We start from the raw sequence: 16,948 nt of genomic DNA on the forward strand, positions 1-16,948 counted from the left end.
AACTTACAACCACCCCAAAATTAAGTTCATGTAAATAGTTGGGGCTCTGAGGGCTCCACCTAAATTCACCTTCAAGCCCATCTCCCTTTCCCAGCCTCTACACTCTCTGGAGTCCCAGGATTCCTGAACTGTGTATACACGTTCCTGGTTGGGTTCTGTGTCTGGTCTTAGGTGACCTCTCGTTTATCCCAAGCTGCCTCATCCTATCTTAAGTCAGAGGTGGGTCTTCCCTCCCCATTGGACAATGAGGGATCTCAGATCCAAACGGTGGATTACACTGGATGGTCCTGGGATCTAAGTTGGGTAGGGGACCAAGAAAAGGGAGAAGGAATGAGGCTCCAGCTGAAGTAGGCGAGACCTGCTGGAGTAGCCAACATCACTGATGGGGAGCTCTGCAGGGAGGGACTTGACTTGGGGTGTGTGTGTGTGTGTGTGTGTGTGTGTGTGTGTGTCCTAGGTCATAAAAGTATTTCTTTCTTTCCTACCCAGTCCATGGAGGAAACCTCAAAAGGAGGGGGATGGAATTTGGAGAGTTCCAGCCACCCAGCTCTCTGCCCTGGCGAAGCTCTCATTTCCTCCATCCTGCAAGAACCACTTTGTCCCTCTCCCACTGCCTGTCCAACCTCTGGAGAGGGAAGGAAGTCCTACTCTCCCACCCCCACCCCCACCCCCAGCTGCCTCTTAGAGCAGAAATCCTCCTTTCCTGGCACACCTCAGAGACTCCAATCTCACTCCCTACCACTCCCCCAGGAGAGCCGGGGGCCACTGTTTCCTGGATTATCCTAAAAGCTTTGGAGGCCGTGAGGACTTGGCAGCACCCCTGCCCACATCTCTCACCGCCCCCTCTGCTCTGACTGTCGCCTTCTTTATAAAGCCTGGCTCTCCCATCACCCCCACTTGCCCCTCACTGCCGCTGCCAGCTCTGGGCTCCATGGATTGGTAAGAGGGGCTGTTTCCTGTCCAGTTCAGGGGATTGAAGTCTCCACTTAAATGGGGATCATTGAGAAGGGTTTGGAAGGCTTGATTTTCTCTGAATTGGGGAGGGGAGATAAGAGGGCAATCTTGGAGGTCTCTGTATGGAGAACTAAAGAGAATTCCTTTGGAGGTCTTTGCACTGGGCTGGGCTGAGATCTGGGGGAGAAGTGGAGTGGATTCACCAGTTAATAGATAATTGGGGGCTTCATTCGGATAGAAAAGATGGGCAAATATTAACAGACAGGGCACATACTCACCTCACAGAGGTTCACGATAAACACCTGCAGAAGTCATAGAGGATAAATCACTGTACATGTCCTGTGGGGAACTCCCTTTGTCATGGAGGAAGAGGAAAGACAACCCACATTCAGGCGCCAGTCACACACAGGCAGGATGGGTACACATAGGCATAAGGTACACACACACATTTGTAGATAACCCCCCCCACACACACACACACACACATACAGGTGCACTATCCTCAGCTAGGTTCACCTTTCAGACTGAAACAGATGTGAAACAGTGATATTCGGATTTATGATAGAATTAATGTCCAACCTAGTGCTTGGACCCTAGGTAGACCCTCAGTAAATGTTTGCTGAATGAACAGTGGATGAATGAAAAAAAAAAAAATTGGCCCCAGCTCTGGACTCTGTCCAGTTTCCCAGGAACCTGGTACCTCTTCTTTCAGTAGGGTGGAAAGAAGAAAGGAAAGGAGGAATGTGTTGGTGTCCAAGGTCATCAGCTTGCATTCTTCCTAGCAATGCTTGGAGGTTGGTGTGGGGAGTAGCAGGAGTGAGCAACTAGGAAACCAGAAATTAAGAGAATGGGGTTCTGGCAGCCGGTGTGGCTCGGTGGATTGACCATCTTCCCATGGACTGAGGGGTCCTGCCCATTTGATTCCTCCTCAGGGCACATGCGCAGGTTTTGGGCTCCATCCCCAGTAGGGGGCGTGCAGGTGGCAGCCGATTGATGTTTCTCCCTCACATTGATGTTTCTATCTCTCTCTCCCTTCCTCTCTCTCTCTAAAAAAAACAAAACAAAACAAAACAAAAAAACAACAACAACCAAAGAAACAAAAACAATAAAAGAGAATGCGGTTGTGGTCTCTGCTCTGTTTCGAACTTGCTGTGTGACTTTGAGCTACTTGCCTCTCTGTCCTGGGGTTGTTTCCCTACTAGTGAAATGAGGACTTGCACTACACAGTTTTTATGGGTAGTCCAGCTTAGATATTCTCACAGTGCAATCTCCACAGAAAGGCAGTTGAGATTTGGAAGGGACCACAGATGTAGCTGTGACTTGTCCCAGCAATTCAAGACAGCTTTGATCTAGGGATCAGTTTAAGAATGCTGTCACAGCCCTGGCTGGTTGGGCTCAGCAGTTAGAGCATCGGCCGAGGACCAAAGAACTGTGGGTTCGATTCCCAGTCAAGGGCACCTACCTAGGTGGTGGGTTGGATCCCTGGCCCTGGTTGGGGTTGTGTGGAAGGCAACCAACCGATGTCTCTCTCACATTGATGTTTCTCTCTCTCTCTCTCTCTCTCTCTTTCTCTCTCTCTCTCCATCCCTCCCTTCCACTCTCTCTAAAAATCAATGAAAAAAAAAATCCTCTGGTGAGGATTAACCAAAAAAGAAAGAAAGAAAGAAAGAATGCTGTTTTTTCCACCTTCAGGATCTAGGGGAGCCAGACTGCCAGGGCCATCGCTGATGCCATAGTGAGGCCCGATGGAATAGCAGGCAGAACACAGGCTTTGGAGCCTGACAGATCTGCACTTAGTTTCCTCCTCCATCTCTTAACAGCTGTGTAATCTTGGCCAGGTCATTTAACTTCTCTGATCTTTGGCAGAATTCCTCATCTGTACAATGGGACTAATAATAACTACTTAGCTGCATGCTCCTGAGCATTAAAGATAAGTGGTTAAAGCACCCGGAATATAGTAGATGCTCAGTAAATAAATGCGGGTTATGATAAACATGGAGACTAATGAGGCTGCTCCATGTACAAAATGGATTGCCAGCTATCAGTGAGGTGAGAGAATAGGAGTGGCAGGAATGGGAGATGGACGCTTGTGGCAAAATCTGTCTACTTCTTTGGGGCAATAAGGGAGAGGAGCAGAAATGGCCCAAGTCCTGGGTAGTTCTCAGTTTGTGTGGGAAACATGATGGGCAGCATTGTTCAGTTTGAGATGAGCTGCTATTGGGCAGTTATGTCAACATCAGACCATGGGCACTATTCAGCAGGAAAACATCTGGCATGTGGGAAATGGAAAGGGCTGGAATCAGAAGAACACAAGGAGAAGATCATCTGAAAGGAAGATAGTGAGTGTCCTGAGTCAGAAGCAGAAACTGAGGCGGGGCAGGAAATCAGAATGACTGAGTTTCCAGGACAACTATTTTACTGTTAATTTTCATGCTGATGAGCCACAGTCTTTGGGTCAGGGTGGGATGAGGTTAAAGGGAGCCTGGGGTGAAAGTGGGATGTCTACCATCTGGGGGCTGGATCCCTTTTCCTGTTGCTTTTCAGGGACACAGGAGGAGCCAGAAAGGTAAGACAATCTGGTGCCTATAAATAAATGAGAGGGGAACTCTGTCCTCCACCCAGAGTCAGATCTCTGAGCAAGTGTTAGCTCCTTAAGAGTAATCGCTTTGGAAACAGCCAGAAGGCTAGAGGGCTGCAGGGAGAAGGAGGCAAAGAATGCCTAGGGGTTGAATGGGACTTACCCCAGGAATCTGAGTCACAGGCTCTGTGACATGAACCCATAATTCAGTTTTAGACATGACTGTGAACTGGGATGCAAACCCAAATAGCCAACATTTGCAGGCTGAGTGAACAGAGATAAAAACTTGAGGATAGAGAAGACTGTCAATGTAGCTGTGGCCACAAAGATCCAGAGCAGTTTTTGACAATCTGCCTCAGGGGTCTGAGTGTCCCAAAGAAGGAAACCCAACTGATCAGAAAGTACAACCCTGATGTGAAGGGTGATGGGGATGGGGATGCGCCTTCCTGGCTTCCCAAGCGCCTGTCCTTTGCCTCCCCGGGGCAGCCACTCTAATCGGATTTCACAGAGAACGGAACTGAGGCTCAGAGCAACCTGACCACCCAGGTCAGCTTAGCAAGTACAGGGCTGGGGCTAGAATTTAGGTCCATCAACTTTTCGTCCAAAGACTCTTGTAAATAGACCTTAATCCAACAAACACTTGCTGGGAGCCGACTTTAAAATAATTATTTAAAACAACAACGATATCTTCCGTTTACTGTGAGCTTACCAGGCGCCCACGGGGGCTAAGTATTTTAAGAACATCAATTCCTTTAAGCCCCAGCAAACCCTCTCAAACTTGTATTTAGGTTGTCCAGATGAGGAAACTGAGTCACAGAAAAGAGGCAGATGCACAGATAAATCAGACATTGATTCTGGATGTGAGAACGTGTGTGTTTCTTGGGAAACCAAATACACAAAGATCGAGTTTTCAAGTGGCTTGTAGATTCAGTTTAGCCATTTTATAGTCGCACTTCAAGTGTGTCCCAAACGGGAACGCAGGTCGGGCAAACCAATGGTAGCGGAATCGCTGCCGAAGCGAGACTGGATCAGCCTGAATTCTGGTCCTGCTCTGCGAGAAGGACTGTAAAGACAACAAACAAACAAACAAACACGAACATTTAAAAAGCCGATGGCAGCGCCCTTAGGGAAAGCCAACTGGTACAACAACAAAATGCGAAAATTGATCGGAATTCCCCTACAAGACAAGGACCATTTCGGGAGTTCAACGCGGTGGGTAGAGGAGACACCGACCGGGAAGGGAGCGTGGGCATACCAGGGTGCAGAGGCCAGCCAGGTTGGGGGTGGAGGGGGAAGAAGAGGGGCACTGCTACCCACCGACCCTCGCTTGGTATCTTGATCCACTCGGATCTTGAAAGAAGGTGGGAGCTGCGAGCTCCCTGAAATTTTGCCAGAATGCTGCATCGTGTATGTGCATTGGTTTTTCTCAAAGGGATCCCAGACCCTTCCCCAAAGTTAAGAACCTTGGGTTTAGACATTTAGGTAAGAACTGGGAAGGAGTGGTGGCAAGGGGTCGCTCAATTCTTTCCGGCAGTATCCATTCCCAGGGCCGCTCAGGCGCCTGTCCCAGCTTTCTGGCACGGTCGCGCCGGGGCGAGGGTGATGGGGCTATTTGAAGGGTGGGTTTAGTAGGCGCCGGGGTTGGTACCTAAGGGGAGATGGAGAGTGGGAGCTGAGGGGGCCTGGGAGACAAGTGGGGGCAGACAGAGAGGGGCGAGTGAGGGAGTTGATAGAGTAGAGAGAGAAGAGCAGGAGGTCACCCCAAAAAGGCGAGTCGCCAGAGAGGGAGAACTGGAGCGCAATGAGAGCAAGGGACGGGGGAGGGAGGTGGTGGTGGAAAGAAGCAGTGGGGGGAATAGTAGCCAAGATAAATTTCTCACGGGCTAGGGCTGGGAGTAGACCGGACACATACTTGGCGCTCAGTCTTGTTTCCTTCTTTCCTCCCAGTTCCGGGGCAGCGCAGGTGGGCCAAGGGAGGTCGAGGCAAACGACGCCTTAAGGTGGCTCGGTATTACCCCTTGACCCTCCCCCTTCTCTACCCCCCCCCTCCCCGAGTCTGAGTCCTGCGTTCCCTTCCAGACCAAACCAGCTTGAGGGCAGCTTTCCTCCCCGTGGGGCGGGTCTTGGAACCTGGTAAACACTCCGCCCGGGCCCCTCGCCTAAGAAGTGGAGGGACAAGGGAGGAGCGACGGAGGTGGCGGGAGGCGACCTAGTTAGCGATCCCTCCTCCATTCCCCTCCCGCCCCCTCCTCGCGGGCCGGGCCGGGCTTCCCGTCCAGCCGAGCCCGCAAGGGTTAAAGGAGGCCGCAGGTGAGGTGGGCGGGGCCGCGATTTCGGGGAAAAAGGAGCGCAGGGCCGGGGATGAAGGCAGAGCGCGCGGGTGAGTCACGGGCGGAGCTGGCCTCGCTCGCTCGCTTGCTAGCTGGCTCTCGCCCGCCCTCTGCCCCTCCTCCGCCGGGTTGGGTCGCAGCCTCCACTCGCCCTTGGCCCTTGCCCCTCGCTGTTGGAGAGCCCGCCACCGCGCTGGGCACAGGAGCGCCCAGTAGTTGCGCGTCAACCAGTCGTGCCCGGAGTCCGAGCGCAGCCTCGAGGTAGGAGCCCGGGTCGGGGCGGCGAGGGGTGAACGCTACCGGGATCCTCTCCGAAAGACGCGCCGGAACGCGCCCCAGCCTCCTATGGCCTTGGGGGAGGTGAATCCGAGGGGCTTAGAGCCCTGGTGGAGAGAAAACTGGGCGGACGGGAGAGACTGGAGGGACCGAGGACACTGGAAACTGGGGAAACTGGAGCGACTGGGACAACCGGAGGACTTGAACTTTAAGGACTGGGAGTACGGAAGTCCGACCACCTGAGCACCGGTGATCCCGAGAGGCAGCCGGCGGAAGAGGGAGGAGGGTGTCTCTAGCCTCCTTCCCGCGTTGGGGAACGCGAAGCGGGAGTGCGCGTCCTGCTGTTTCCCTCCCCGAAACCTTGCTTGCAGGCTGTGCACCCCAGGATTGGGCTTCCTGCCCTGCGTCGGGAGGGGCCACTCTGTGGAGCCTGGGTCGTTAGGCTCCCCACCCCCTAGCCCTTGGGGCCGTTCCCAGGCGCCAAAAGCTATTAGGGTCCCAGGCCTCACTGCTCCCGCCCAGCCCCTTCTGGGCTGCCCCGCCTGGGCCTCAGGCTCCATTCCTGCCGCTTCACCCTGTTCCTTTCTTGTGGTGAGGCAGCAGGAGCCTGAGTAGGCGCCCCAGTCCCCCTCTCTCTTCCTCTGCCAGACTGCTGGGGCCACCTCCTTGGTCCCAGAGGCAGAAGGTAGTAGGATCAGCTGAGCCCTGCTGTGGGAAGTCTCTGCCCTAAACCTTAGCACCTCTTCTGCCATAGTTAGGAGGCCCAGCGATACAAACCCCACACCTGGGGCACCGGGGCTTCCAGGCCTTAGGGAGAGGTGGTGAGAAGAGGGGGAACTTCAAGTCACAGATAGGTGGACAGGAAAGGGATGGAGGTCTTTCGGTTCCCATTGGTTTAGGGAAAGTGGAGAGACCTGGTTCAAAGAAGTACATACAGTACATATTTGTTGATTGAATGAATAAATGAATGTCTTTGTTCAAGTCACTTCTCCAAATACTGCCTCAGTTTCCTCTTTGTTAAAAAAAAATAAGAGGGTTAGCCTGAGCGGTGATTCTCAACACTTGGCTGCATGTTAGAATTATCTGTGGGATTTCTAAAAATGATCCAGGCCTAGCTCTGGCCAATATGGCTGAGTTGGTTAGAGCTTTGTCCCATACACCAGAAGGTGGAGAGCTGATTCCTCGTCAGGGCACATACCCGGGTTGCGGGTTCGATCTCCTGTCAGGGCCAGTGTGGGAGGCAGCCGATAGATGTTTCTCTCTCACATCAATGGGACTTCCTCTCTCTCTCCCCATTTCCTTTCTGAAGTCAGTGTTTTAAAAATATGTTTTTATAAATTTTTTTTTTTTTTTTTTTTTTAGAGAGAGAGAGGAATGGAGAGAGAAATAGAAACAGCATGTAAGAAAGAGACATAGATCGGCTGCCTCCTGCATGCCCCCTACTGGGGATCAAGCCTGCAACTTGGGCATGTGCCCTGATTGGGAATCAAACCCCGGACCTCTCAGTCCATGGGAGGATGCTCAATCCACTGAACCACACTGGCCTGTCTCTAAAGTCAATTAAAAAAAAATTAAATTAGCCCCTTAGTTATTTGAAGTAAAAGAACTTAATAGTTATATTCTTTTTTTTTTTTTTTTTTATCCTCACCTGAGGACATGTTTCCATTTTTTGTTCAGATAGAGTGGGAGGAAGAAAGAGAAAGAAGAAGAGAGAGAGAGAGAGAGAGAAACATTGACGTGAAAGGGACACATCGAGTGGCTGCCACCCACACAACCAATCAGGGCCGGGGACAAACTGCAACCGAGGTACATGCCCTTAGCAGGAACTGAACCTGGGTCTCTCTGGACTGCAGGCCGATGGTCTAACCGCTGAGCCACACTGGCCAGGGCACTAGTTATATTCTTAAAAAAAAAAAAAAGATCCATGCCTAGAATACACCCCTTTATAAAATTTCTTTGAGCAATTTTTCCTTTTAATTTCTGTGATTCTGTTCTTTCCTGTTGCCCTCCACTTCCCCGACTCTGATCTTGTAACCCTTAAGGAGTGTGCATGTTACCTTCTTGAGCTTGCTGGTAAACTTTTCTTTTCCTGACCCCTTTTCTGGGGAAGCTGACACATGTAACTTCACAGCTGGGTCTCCCCTCCATTGGAGACAGCATGGGTAGCAGCCAGAGAGAGCTGGCTGACACCTGTGTGGGTCAGGACCTAGAAAGGGGCTTAACTTTCTCTGGTCAACGGAAGTCACCCCCCAAAACTAGCACTGCAGATGAACCCCTAGGGATGTGAAGTCCTTGCCTGAGGGAAGGGGTTGGGGGCCAGGCGTGGGAGTGGTTTGTTGGGGCCAGGCAGGGGGCTGGGGGAAGTGACGTTGAGCAGTGAAATGCTCTTCTTCACCGAACGTGCCTCAATGATGGAATCTTTCTCCCAAATCTCAGAATCTGCTTTAGGCTTTAGGCTTTGGGCAGTCAGATAACCTCAAGCTTTGAGTTTCAGAAACAAACCACCTCCATCTGTGTCCTGAGTTAAACTGGGAAAGCTGAGATGGCTCTAGAATCTTCACTTGGTCTGGCAGCCGGTTTGCAGGGGGAAATGCCACTGCCCCTTGCACTGGGCAGCTGGGGTAGGATGGTTTGAGCACTGTACTGTAGGACCAGCCCAATTCCCAAGATAAGCTGGGTCACCTATGAGAGATAATCTAGGGGAAGGTAGACTTCCATCATCCTCTGCCCTTGGCAGAGAACTTCACATCCTCAAGCCTTCCTAGGGCTCTCAAATTCTCTTAACTGATCTTTAGTCCCCAACCTGAGGTGCCTTTCTCTTTTTCACCTGGGGGCTCGGAGAGGGGCACTTTACAGGGAGGGGATCTAGGTTGAGACTGAAAGTGAGCTGGTGATTTTGCTCACTTCACCTCTTCTTTACCTCCTTTAGGTCTCACCTGAGGTGCCCCTGACGGTCCCTGTCCCCCACCCCACCCCGCATCCCGGCAATGCTAACCGCTGTCTGCGGCTCTCTGGGCAGCCAGCACACGGACGCGCCTCACGCCTCTCCTCCGCGCCTGGACCTGCAGCCTCTCCAAACATACCAGGGCCACACGAGCCCGGAGGCGGGGGACTACCCCTCCCCGCTGCAGCCTGGAGAGCTGCAGAGCCTCCCGCTGGGCCCCGAGGTGGACTTCTCACAGGGCTATGAGCTCCCAGGGGCCTCCTCTCGGGTAACCTGCGAGGACCTGGAAAGCGACAATCTCTTGGCCCCGGGACCGTTTTCCAAGCTCCTGCAGCCAGACATGTCACACCACTATGAATCGTGGTTCCGTCCAACTCACCCAGGCACTGAGGATGGTTCCTGGTGGGACCTTCATCCGGGCACCAGCTGGATGGACCTCCCCCACACTCAGGGCGCGCTGACCTCACCTGGCCACCCAGGGGCGCTTCAGGCTGGCTTGGGGGGCTACGTTGGAGACCACCAGCTTTGTGCCCCGCCACCCCACCCACATCCTCACCACCTTCTCCCAGCAGCCGGAGGGCAACACCTCCTGGGGCCTCCCGACGGAGCAAAGGCCTTGGAAGCTGCCGCCCCGGAGTCCCAGGGGCTGGATTCCAGTCTGGACGGGGCGGCCCGGCCTAAAGGCTCCCGGCGGTCAGTGCCCCGCAGCTCAGGTCAGACCGTGTGCCGCTGCCCCAATTGCCTGGAGGCGGAGCGACTGGGGGCTCCGTGCGGGCCTGATGGGGGCAAGAAGAAGCATTTGCACAATTGCCACATCCCTGGCTGCGGGAAAGCCTACGCCAAGACGTCGCACCTAAAGGCGCACCTGCGCTGGCACAGTGGTGACCGTCCCTTCGTGTGCAACTGGCTGTTCTGCGGCAAGCGCTTCACGCGCTCTGACGAGCTGCAGCGCCACCTCCAGACCCACACAGGCACCAAGAAGTTCCCCTGTGCTGTCTGCAGCCGGGTCTTCATGCGCAGTGACCACCTGGCCAAACACATGAAAACCCACGAGGGCGCCAAAGAGGAGGCTGCTGGGGCGGCCACGGGCGAGGGCAAGGCCGGTGGAGCGGTGGAGCCCCCCGGGGTCAAAGGCAAGCGGGAGGCCGAGGGCAGCTCAGCTCCCTCCAACTGAGCTCCTCAGTACCGCCTCCCTCCTGGTCTCCCCTGTGGGCATCAGAAGAGAGCCCCCCTGGCCTGATGTCCTTGGCGGGCGGCTTGAGTAAGAGGAGAAGGTGGTTATTTATTGAGAGGGAGGGAAAGTGGTGTGGGGTCAGGGAGAGGGGACACTAGGGGTGTTTTAGTCTCTGGGGCTGGATAGGACGCGTTTGACTGGCTGGGCCGAGGTATGTATGTGCGAGGAGTTGTGCATGCCCCTCTGTTCTCGGCTTTCTCACTATTTCACTCACGTCCGGGAGCTGGAGGAATGGGTGGGGTATCCCTACCCAGGCTGGAGGGCGGAGGAGACCTGCTGGAGAAGACGTGTGTCCGGGGAGCAGAGGGGAGTGGGGCCGCCTTCAACGCTGGGGGTAGCTGTCTGGATGCGTCCTTAGCGCCTGGGAACCGGGACATAAAAGCGCCTCGGGAACCGCCCTGTGGCCCTGGTCCCTTTCATCCCCCTCATTGTGCTTCTATCCCTAGGGTTTCCGGAGGGAGAGCTGAGATGGGGTAGGGGAGGCTGGGGTCCCCTTTAGGGAGGGTTCTCCATCAGGCTGGGAGAGTTGTAGAAATAGCTCCTTTGATGCGCCTCCTTATTAACCCTTCCAGACCCGGTCTGATGGAGCCATGAAGGAAGAGGGGAAGAGGGCCAGAATCTGAGACAGCTTCCCAGCCACACTGTGGGGTGGAGAAGAGAGCTAGATGTGGGGCGTGCGCAATGAACCCCCTTCTAAAATGAGAGAAAAACGATTTAATGGGGGAATGGAAGGAACTAACCCCTTCCATCTCAATCTCGGATTCAGTCCTTAAACTCTTGGTCTTTATAAAAAATAAAGTTCAGTAGTCCACATTCCCCATCTGTTATCCCTCACTCCCACCCCATGTAAGCTTTCAAGGCAGCCAGAAGCCCCCGCTCTAGAATTAATGTAGTTCCTTATCCTAGGTTCCCCATCACCTGCCTGCCTTGTGGGAACGGAAGGAGTAGGGTTACCTCAGCCAGTTGGGGGTGCCCCAGCAGAGGGATGGCCAGCGGTTCCCACTCAGAGAGGAGGCTCTGTCTCTGCCTGGCCATCTCCTGCTTACCCTCCCCTCCCCTCCCCTGCAAGCCGTGCCCTCCTGTAGAAGGTGTTGGGAGGGTGCCCATCCCCTTCCATTTGAAGGAGTGTTTCTCCCGCTGGAAGGGGTCTGCCTTCTGAGGTGATGTCCAGGACACTGTCCCTGTTTTCTTTAGATGCTAGAAATACATCCTGGTTGTGATCCTGGAGCGGGGAAGAGGGGAGGGGAGAAGTCCAGCAGAGGCTGAGCCTGGCAAAGAGAAAGGAGCTGATGAGGGAAAGGTTTGGAGCTGGTGGGCTTCCCTAGGCTTGCGGTAGAGGCCATCAGTTTCCCCGACCTCCCTTTCTTTCCACCCAGAGCCTTATTTGAGGATTAGTTGTGTATTGATTTTTAAGTTATAAGCAAAGGGTATTTTATTTAATATTAGGGCATGTGTCTGTGCATGTTGTGTGCACATGTGTGTGTGTGTTTGTGTGTGTTTTTCTCTACTGAGCCTGGGGTCTCCAGCCAGGGAGACCCTATCTTGTTCACCCCGTCCAAGGACCTGGGGTCTAGGCCTGCAGTGTCTCTTCCTCCCTTGGGGATGCTGGAGCCCAGTCCAAGGACTGGGAGCTCAATGGGAAATGGGGCTGGGATCTAGGTGGGAATATATGTTTGTGTAGAAGGAAGTCCTTAAAAGGGACAGGATGACTCTCCCTGAGGGACTCATGGGCCGGGGGTAGTTTAAGAAGTAATGTTCTTTCTTTATGCTTCCTCTTATCCCTATGCCCTGCTAACCCAACCAGAGGCCCCTTTTCTTGCCGACAGAGTTGGGGGCAGGAGAGAGTTGGCAGTACCTGCAGGTTGCCTGGCCAAGTGGAGAGGGGGAGAGAGGGAGGGCACCGTGGGTGTGAAATGCCTTTCTCCTCCACCCATCGAAACCAGCCACCACCTCCCTGTGCCACCAGGACAGCTTTTCCCAGTGACCATTCTAAGGGGAACTCCCAAATGGGTGTTGGTGGTGGGGGGACATGGATGTTCCCTTTATGGAGGCCCCCAGCTCTAAGGTGTCGGGGTGAGGGCTTTGGTTCGGTTTTTTTGGCTGTCTGCCCCCTTCTAGGCAGCCCCCTAGAGGAGAAATGTAGGAATTTTTTTCTTTAACTGCTGTGAACCCACTTTGTTGGGGGGGAAGAGGAGGAAGAAACAGCCTGTTTTTTATGCCATAATAAAGTCATCAACCACGTCATTGCTTCATTTGTCTTCCAGCTCGGGTTTCCTTTTTGACTCAGTGTCCCTCAGCAGTGAGGACCAGGCTGCTGCAGGGTGGGGTGGACACTTCCCTTTGATCTTGCAGCCCTGGGCAGCCTCACCTCTCTCCTTTGTTTGGGGCAGAGCTGAGCTGATTGAAGGGTCCGATCCTGCCCTGGAGGTGGCTGGTGCAGAAGGAGGGAGGAGCTCCCTCTGGGTTGATAGCTCCACTGACTATCCTTCCTGGTCTAACCTGTGCAGATGAGGAAGTTCTAGATATTTCCTTCCTGCTCCACATATAAACCCCCTCTTTTCCCTCCCCTGCCAAGAACACTGCTTCCCTGCCTTCCCAGAGATAGCCAGCCTCTTGGCACCCTCACCCCACCCCCATGGGGGTGTGTGTGTCAATTGGTCCCTCTGGCTGTGATTGAGGTGGGGGTGACTGACAGTGATTTCTTCACCCAGGATGATCCCTATCAGGAACAAGGCGATGAAAGGCAGCCAAGATATCTGATGGGCTCCCGCCCAGCTGGAAAGTATGAGGGAAAGGCTCCTACTGCAACTCCCAAATAGACTCCCCACAGTTACACAACCATGCTGTGCACAGATGCACCCTCACTGGACTCGTGGGGCGCCTCAGATATGCAGAAATGCTCATCTGTGCACACATTCCCAGGCTGCCCAATGCCTGGTATCCAGTTGGTGCCTAGTTAATGTCAAATGAGTAAAAACCTCAACTCCAGAGCCCTAAAGCCAGAAGGTGGACAGAGGATCAGTTTTGGGCTCCAAGGGGCAGGATAGATTCTAGTTCTTTCACCTTCCCATCCTACTTTTTTTGTGTGTGCCAAAATTATTTTTCCTTTAGTGGGATTTCTATTTCCCTCACTCTAACCATAACCCAATTTCTCAGAGCCAAATCTGGTACCCAGGTTGTCTCAGCCCATCAAGGTTGGCTCACAAAATCCACCTTGGGATCGGGCATCAGAATGACTTGGGGGTCATAGAGGAAACCATACTAGTCTGGGGGGCCAAATGTTTGTTTCCACCTGCTCCTGTATTAAAGTCTGGGAGGATAAGGGACAGGCATGTTTTCTCATGACCTCATGCTGACCCCACTCCTTGGGGCACCTCTTTTGTCCTGGTTCTGGGGGAGTTAGACCCCAGGAACCTGTTGAGTCCTCTCCTCCTTTCCCCCAACCACTGCCCCCAGGGACAGGAGGGCAGCTGTGGGGCCAGCTGGGCCTGTCTGGGCAGGGCTGGGGCTCTCCCTCCTCCCCTTGCAGCTCCTCCCGATGACCTGCATTCTTAGCGGGGGCCTTTGGTGGGGCTCTGACGCTCACTCTGCTCGTCTGCCTTGACAGCAATGCTGCCTGGCTGGCCTGGCCCCCCTGATGGAGCCCAAGGCCAGCCACCTCTGACCCCTCAGATCTGGAGCCCCTGGCAGGATGATCCCAGAGGGGCTGGGATGGAGGGAGGGAACTCAGAACATCTGGACTGACCTTTTGGGCGACCTCTCTGAGCCGCCATCTCCTCTCCTGGGAAGTGGGAGTAAAATTCTAAGGTGGGTGAGTGAAATCAGGAATGGGAAAGTGACAGAGGAGCAGGCAGCCTGGGAACTGCTGCCTGAGGCTGTGCTGCCGCCCACCCACGCCTCTCCTCCTGCCTGTTCCTGCCCCCTAGCGGTCGACTGGGGAAGTTCAGGAGGTGAGCCGGATTTCTTGCTGGCCGCTTTGGTGCTGGTGCTAACGCACAGCCTTGATGTTTGTTTCAAGAATGCCATGCAATGGCAACCTGACCCTCCTCCCTGACATTGTACCCAAAGCAGACTTAACCTCCACATTAGTCCCAGTGAGCTTGACTGCTCAACATCCTAGCAGTGTAGATTTGAAAAGAATCTCAGGAACCACAGTCCTGTTGTTCCCACCCAGTAGACGGGATATTGGAATCACCCATGGGTCTATGGCCATACCACCCTGAACGTGTCCAATCTCGTCTGATAGAATCACCCATGGAGTTTTTCAAGATACCCTGATTCCCTCCCCAAAACCTCACATAGTTATGCCCCTTGGGCTATATTAGAGCATCACTTCTCAAATTTCACACCTGAGGTCTTGTTAACAAGCAACCTCTGATTCAGTAGGTCTGAAGTGGGGCCCGAGATTCTGCAGTTTTCACAAGCTTTCAGATGATGCTGATGCTGGCAATCCGCCGACACCTTGATGGCAGAGTATTAAAATATTGTGTTGTATTATGTTGTGCAGTGGGAGTTGTGTGGTTGACAAATAACTGCCCTGGCCAGGTAGCTCAGTTGGTTGGAATGTCATCCCACTACACCAAAGTTGTGGGTTCGATCCCCAGTCAGGGCACATACAAGAAAGAGTCAACGGAAGAATGCATAAATAAATGGAACAACAAAACTTTCTCTCTCCTCCTTTCTCTCTCTCTAACATCTATAAATACAAATTTAAAAGATAATCGTTCCTCGCCCTGGCTGGTTTGGCTCAGTGGTTAGAGTGTTGGCCTGTGGACCAAAGAGTTGTGGGTTTGATTTCGATCAAGGGCATATACCTTGGTTGTGGTTCATCCCCGGCCCTGGTCTGGGTCGCGAAAGAGGCAACCAGTCGATGTGTCTCTTTCACATCGATGTTTCTCTCTCTCCCCCTCCCATTCTGTCTGAAAATAAATGGGAAAATATTTTTGGGTAAGAATTTAAACAAAAAAAATAGCCTGGCCGGTGTGGCCCAGTGGTTGAGCGTCGACCCATGCACCAAGAGGTTGCAGATTTGATTCCCCGTCAGGGTACATGCCCAGGTTGTGGGCCAAATCCCCAGTGTGGGGCATGCAGGAGGTGGCCGATCGATGTTCTCTCTCTTCTGTTTCTATCTCTCTCTCCCTCTCCCTTCCTCTCTCTAAAAAATAAAATAAATTTAAAAAATAGAAATGATTCTTTAAAAAAATTTTTTTAAAATCTTTATTGACTTTTTTTAGAGAGAGAAGAAGGGAGAGGGAGAGAGAGATAGAAACATTGATGAGAGAGAACATTGATTGGCCGCCTCCTGCATGCCTCACACTGGGGATTTGGCCTACAAACTGGGAATGTGCACTGACCAGGAATCAAACCTGCAACCTCTTGGTGCATGGGTCGACGCTCAACCACTGAGCCATACCAGCCGGGTAAATTAAAAAAATTAATAACCCTTCCTCACCCCACCTGTAGTTGAGAACCACTGATCTAGTTAAATACTTTCATTTTGCCACCAACTAAAGCTCTTGCAGGGAAAGTGACCTGCCCAAAGAGACTCCACAGAAGCAAGCCAGATGCCAGTCTGCAGTTTCAGGTAATGCTCCTCCTTACCTCCAGCCCAGCTTCTAGGTCATTCTTCTCTTCAAGTGGCAGTCCCCTTTCTGAAAGTGAAGCTCATCTCCCTGAAGACAGCATCCTCTTGGGACTCAGCCTTGCATACCTGGAAGCATTTAGGAAATATCTCAGATTTCAGGCTCCCAGCAACCTTATCTGACAGGTCTCATCCAGCCATGACCAAACACACCTGCCTACGGCCTGCCTTCTGGGCAAGCCTCAGCCTCTGCCTTCATCCCCATCCTAGGAGTGACAGCAAGCTCAGATGCTGTGGCCAGGGCTCTGAGCAGCAGCCCTGATTGTTTGCCCGTTGGATATGGAAGAAATAGGTAATCTGCTATGTCTCCTCCATTCCTGGAAGACTCCACAGAGCAAAAAAGTGTGAGATGCATTGGCTTAAATGCTGGTTATGGAGATGGCTTATAGAGGAAAATGACCCAGGAGGCAGAACATTTGAGACCAGAGTCTACCTCTGCACTGATGTGTGCTCCCCACCCACTCCTCCCCAGATGTCCCAGCAGTTCCAACTCTCTAATAAATCAACCCGATTTTTCTTTTTCTTTTCTTTTTTTCTTTCTTTTTTCTTTTGTTCAGATAGAGTGGGAGGGGGAGAGAGAGAGAGAGAAACATCGATGTGAAGGGGACACATCAAGTGGCTGCCACCCACACAACCAACCAGGGCCGGGGACAAACTGCAACCGAGGCACATGCCCTTAGCGGGAACCGAACCCGGGTCTCTCTGGACCGCAGGCCGACGCTCTAACCGCTGAGCCAAACCGGCCAGGGCGCAACCCGATTTTTCTTTCCTCTCTTTTCACGTGGCTTCTTTCCACCCCCAGCTCCTGATCCTCACAGTGACCCTATAGGAGTTACGCGCAGATGGGCAGCTTTTTCCATCCTGAAAGCTGCGCCCCAGGAAGGGCAGGTAGCCAGGCAAGACTGGGAAGGCCGCTCTTCTACAAGAAGTGGTGCTGGCGCGCACCCTGGTGGAAGGCAGCGGAACTGCAGGCGCCCCGTTCCAGCTCCGC

The 16,948-nt window shown here is 53.1% G+C and overlaps 1 protein-coding gene across 1 annotated transcript; it reads left to right on the forward strand.

Moving 5' to 3' along the window:
• The first annotated feature begins 819 nt into the window (after nt 1-819).
• Nucleotides 820-10,662, forward strand: SP6 (Sp6 transcription factor). The gene is made up of 2 exons (XM_036269539.1): nt 820-939; nt 9,068-10,662. Exon 2 carries the CDS (start codon nt 9,126-9,128, stop codon nt 10,254-10,256), a length of 1,131 nt encoding a protein of 376 aa, XP_036125432.1. The 5' UTR covers nt 820-939; nt 9,068-9,125; the 3' UTR covers nt 10,257-10,662.
• Nucleotides 10,663-16,948: the final 6,286 nt, after the last annotated feature.

This window comes from Molossus molossus, unplaced genomic scaffold, assembly GCF_014108415.1.
Source record: "Molossus molossus isolate mMolMol1 unplaced genomic scaffold, mMolMol1.p scaffold_m16_p_19, whole genome shotgun sequence".
Taxonomy (NCBI): domain Eukaryota; kingdom Metazoa; phylum Chordata; class Mammalia; order Chiroptera; family Molossidae; genus Molossus; species Molossus molossus.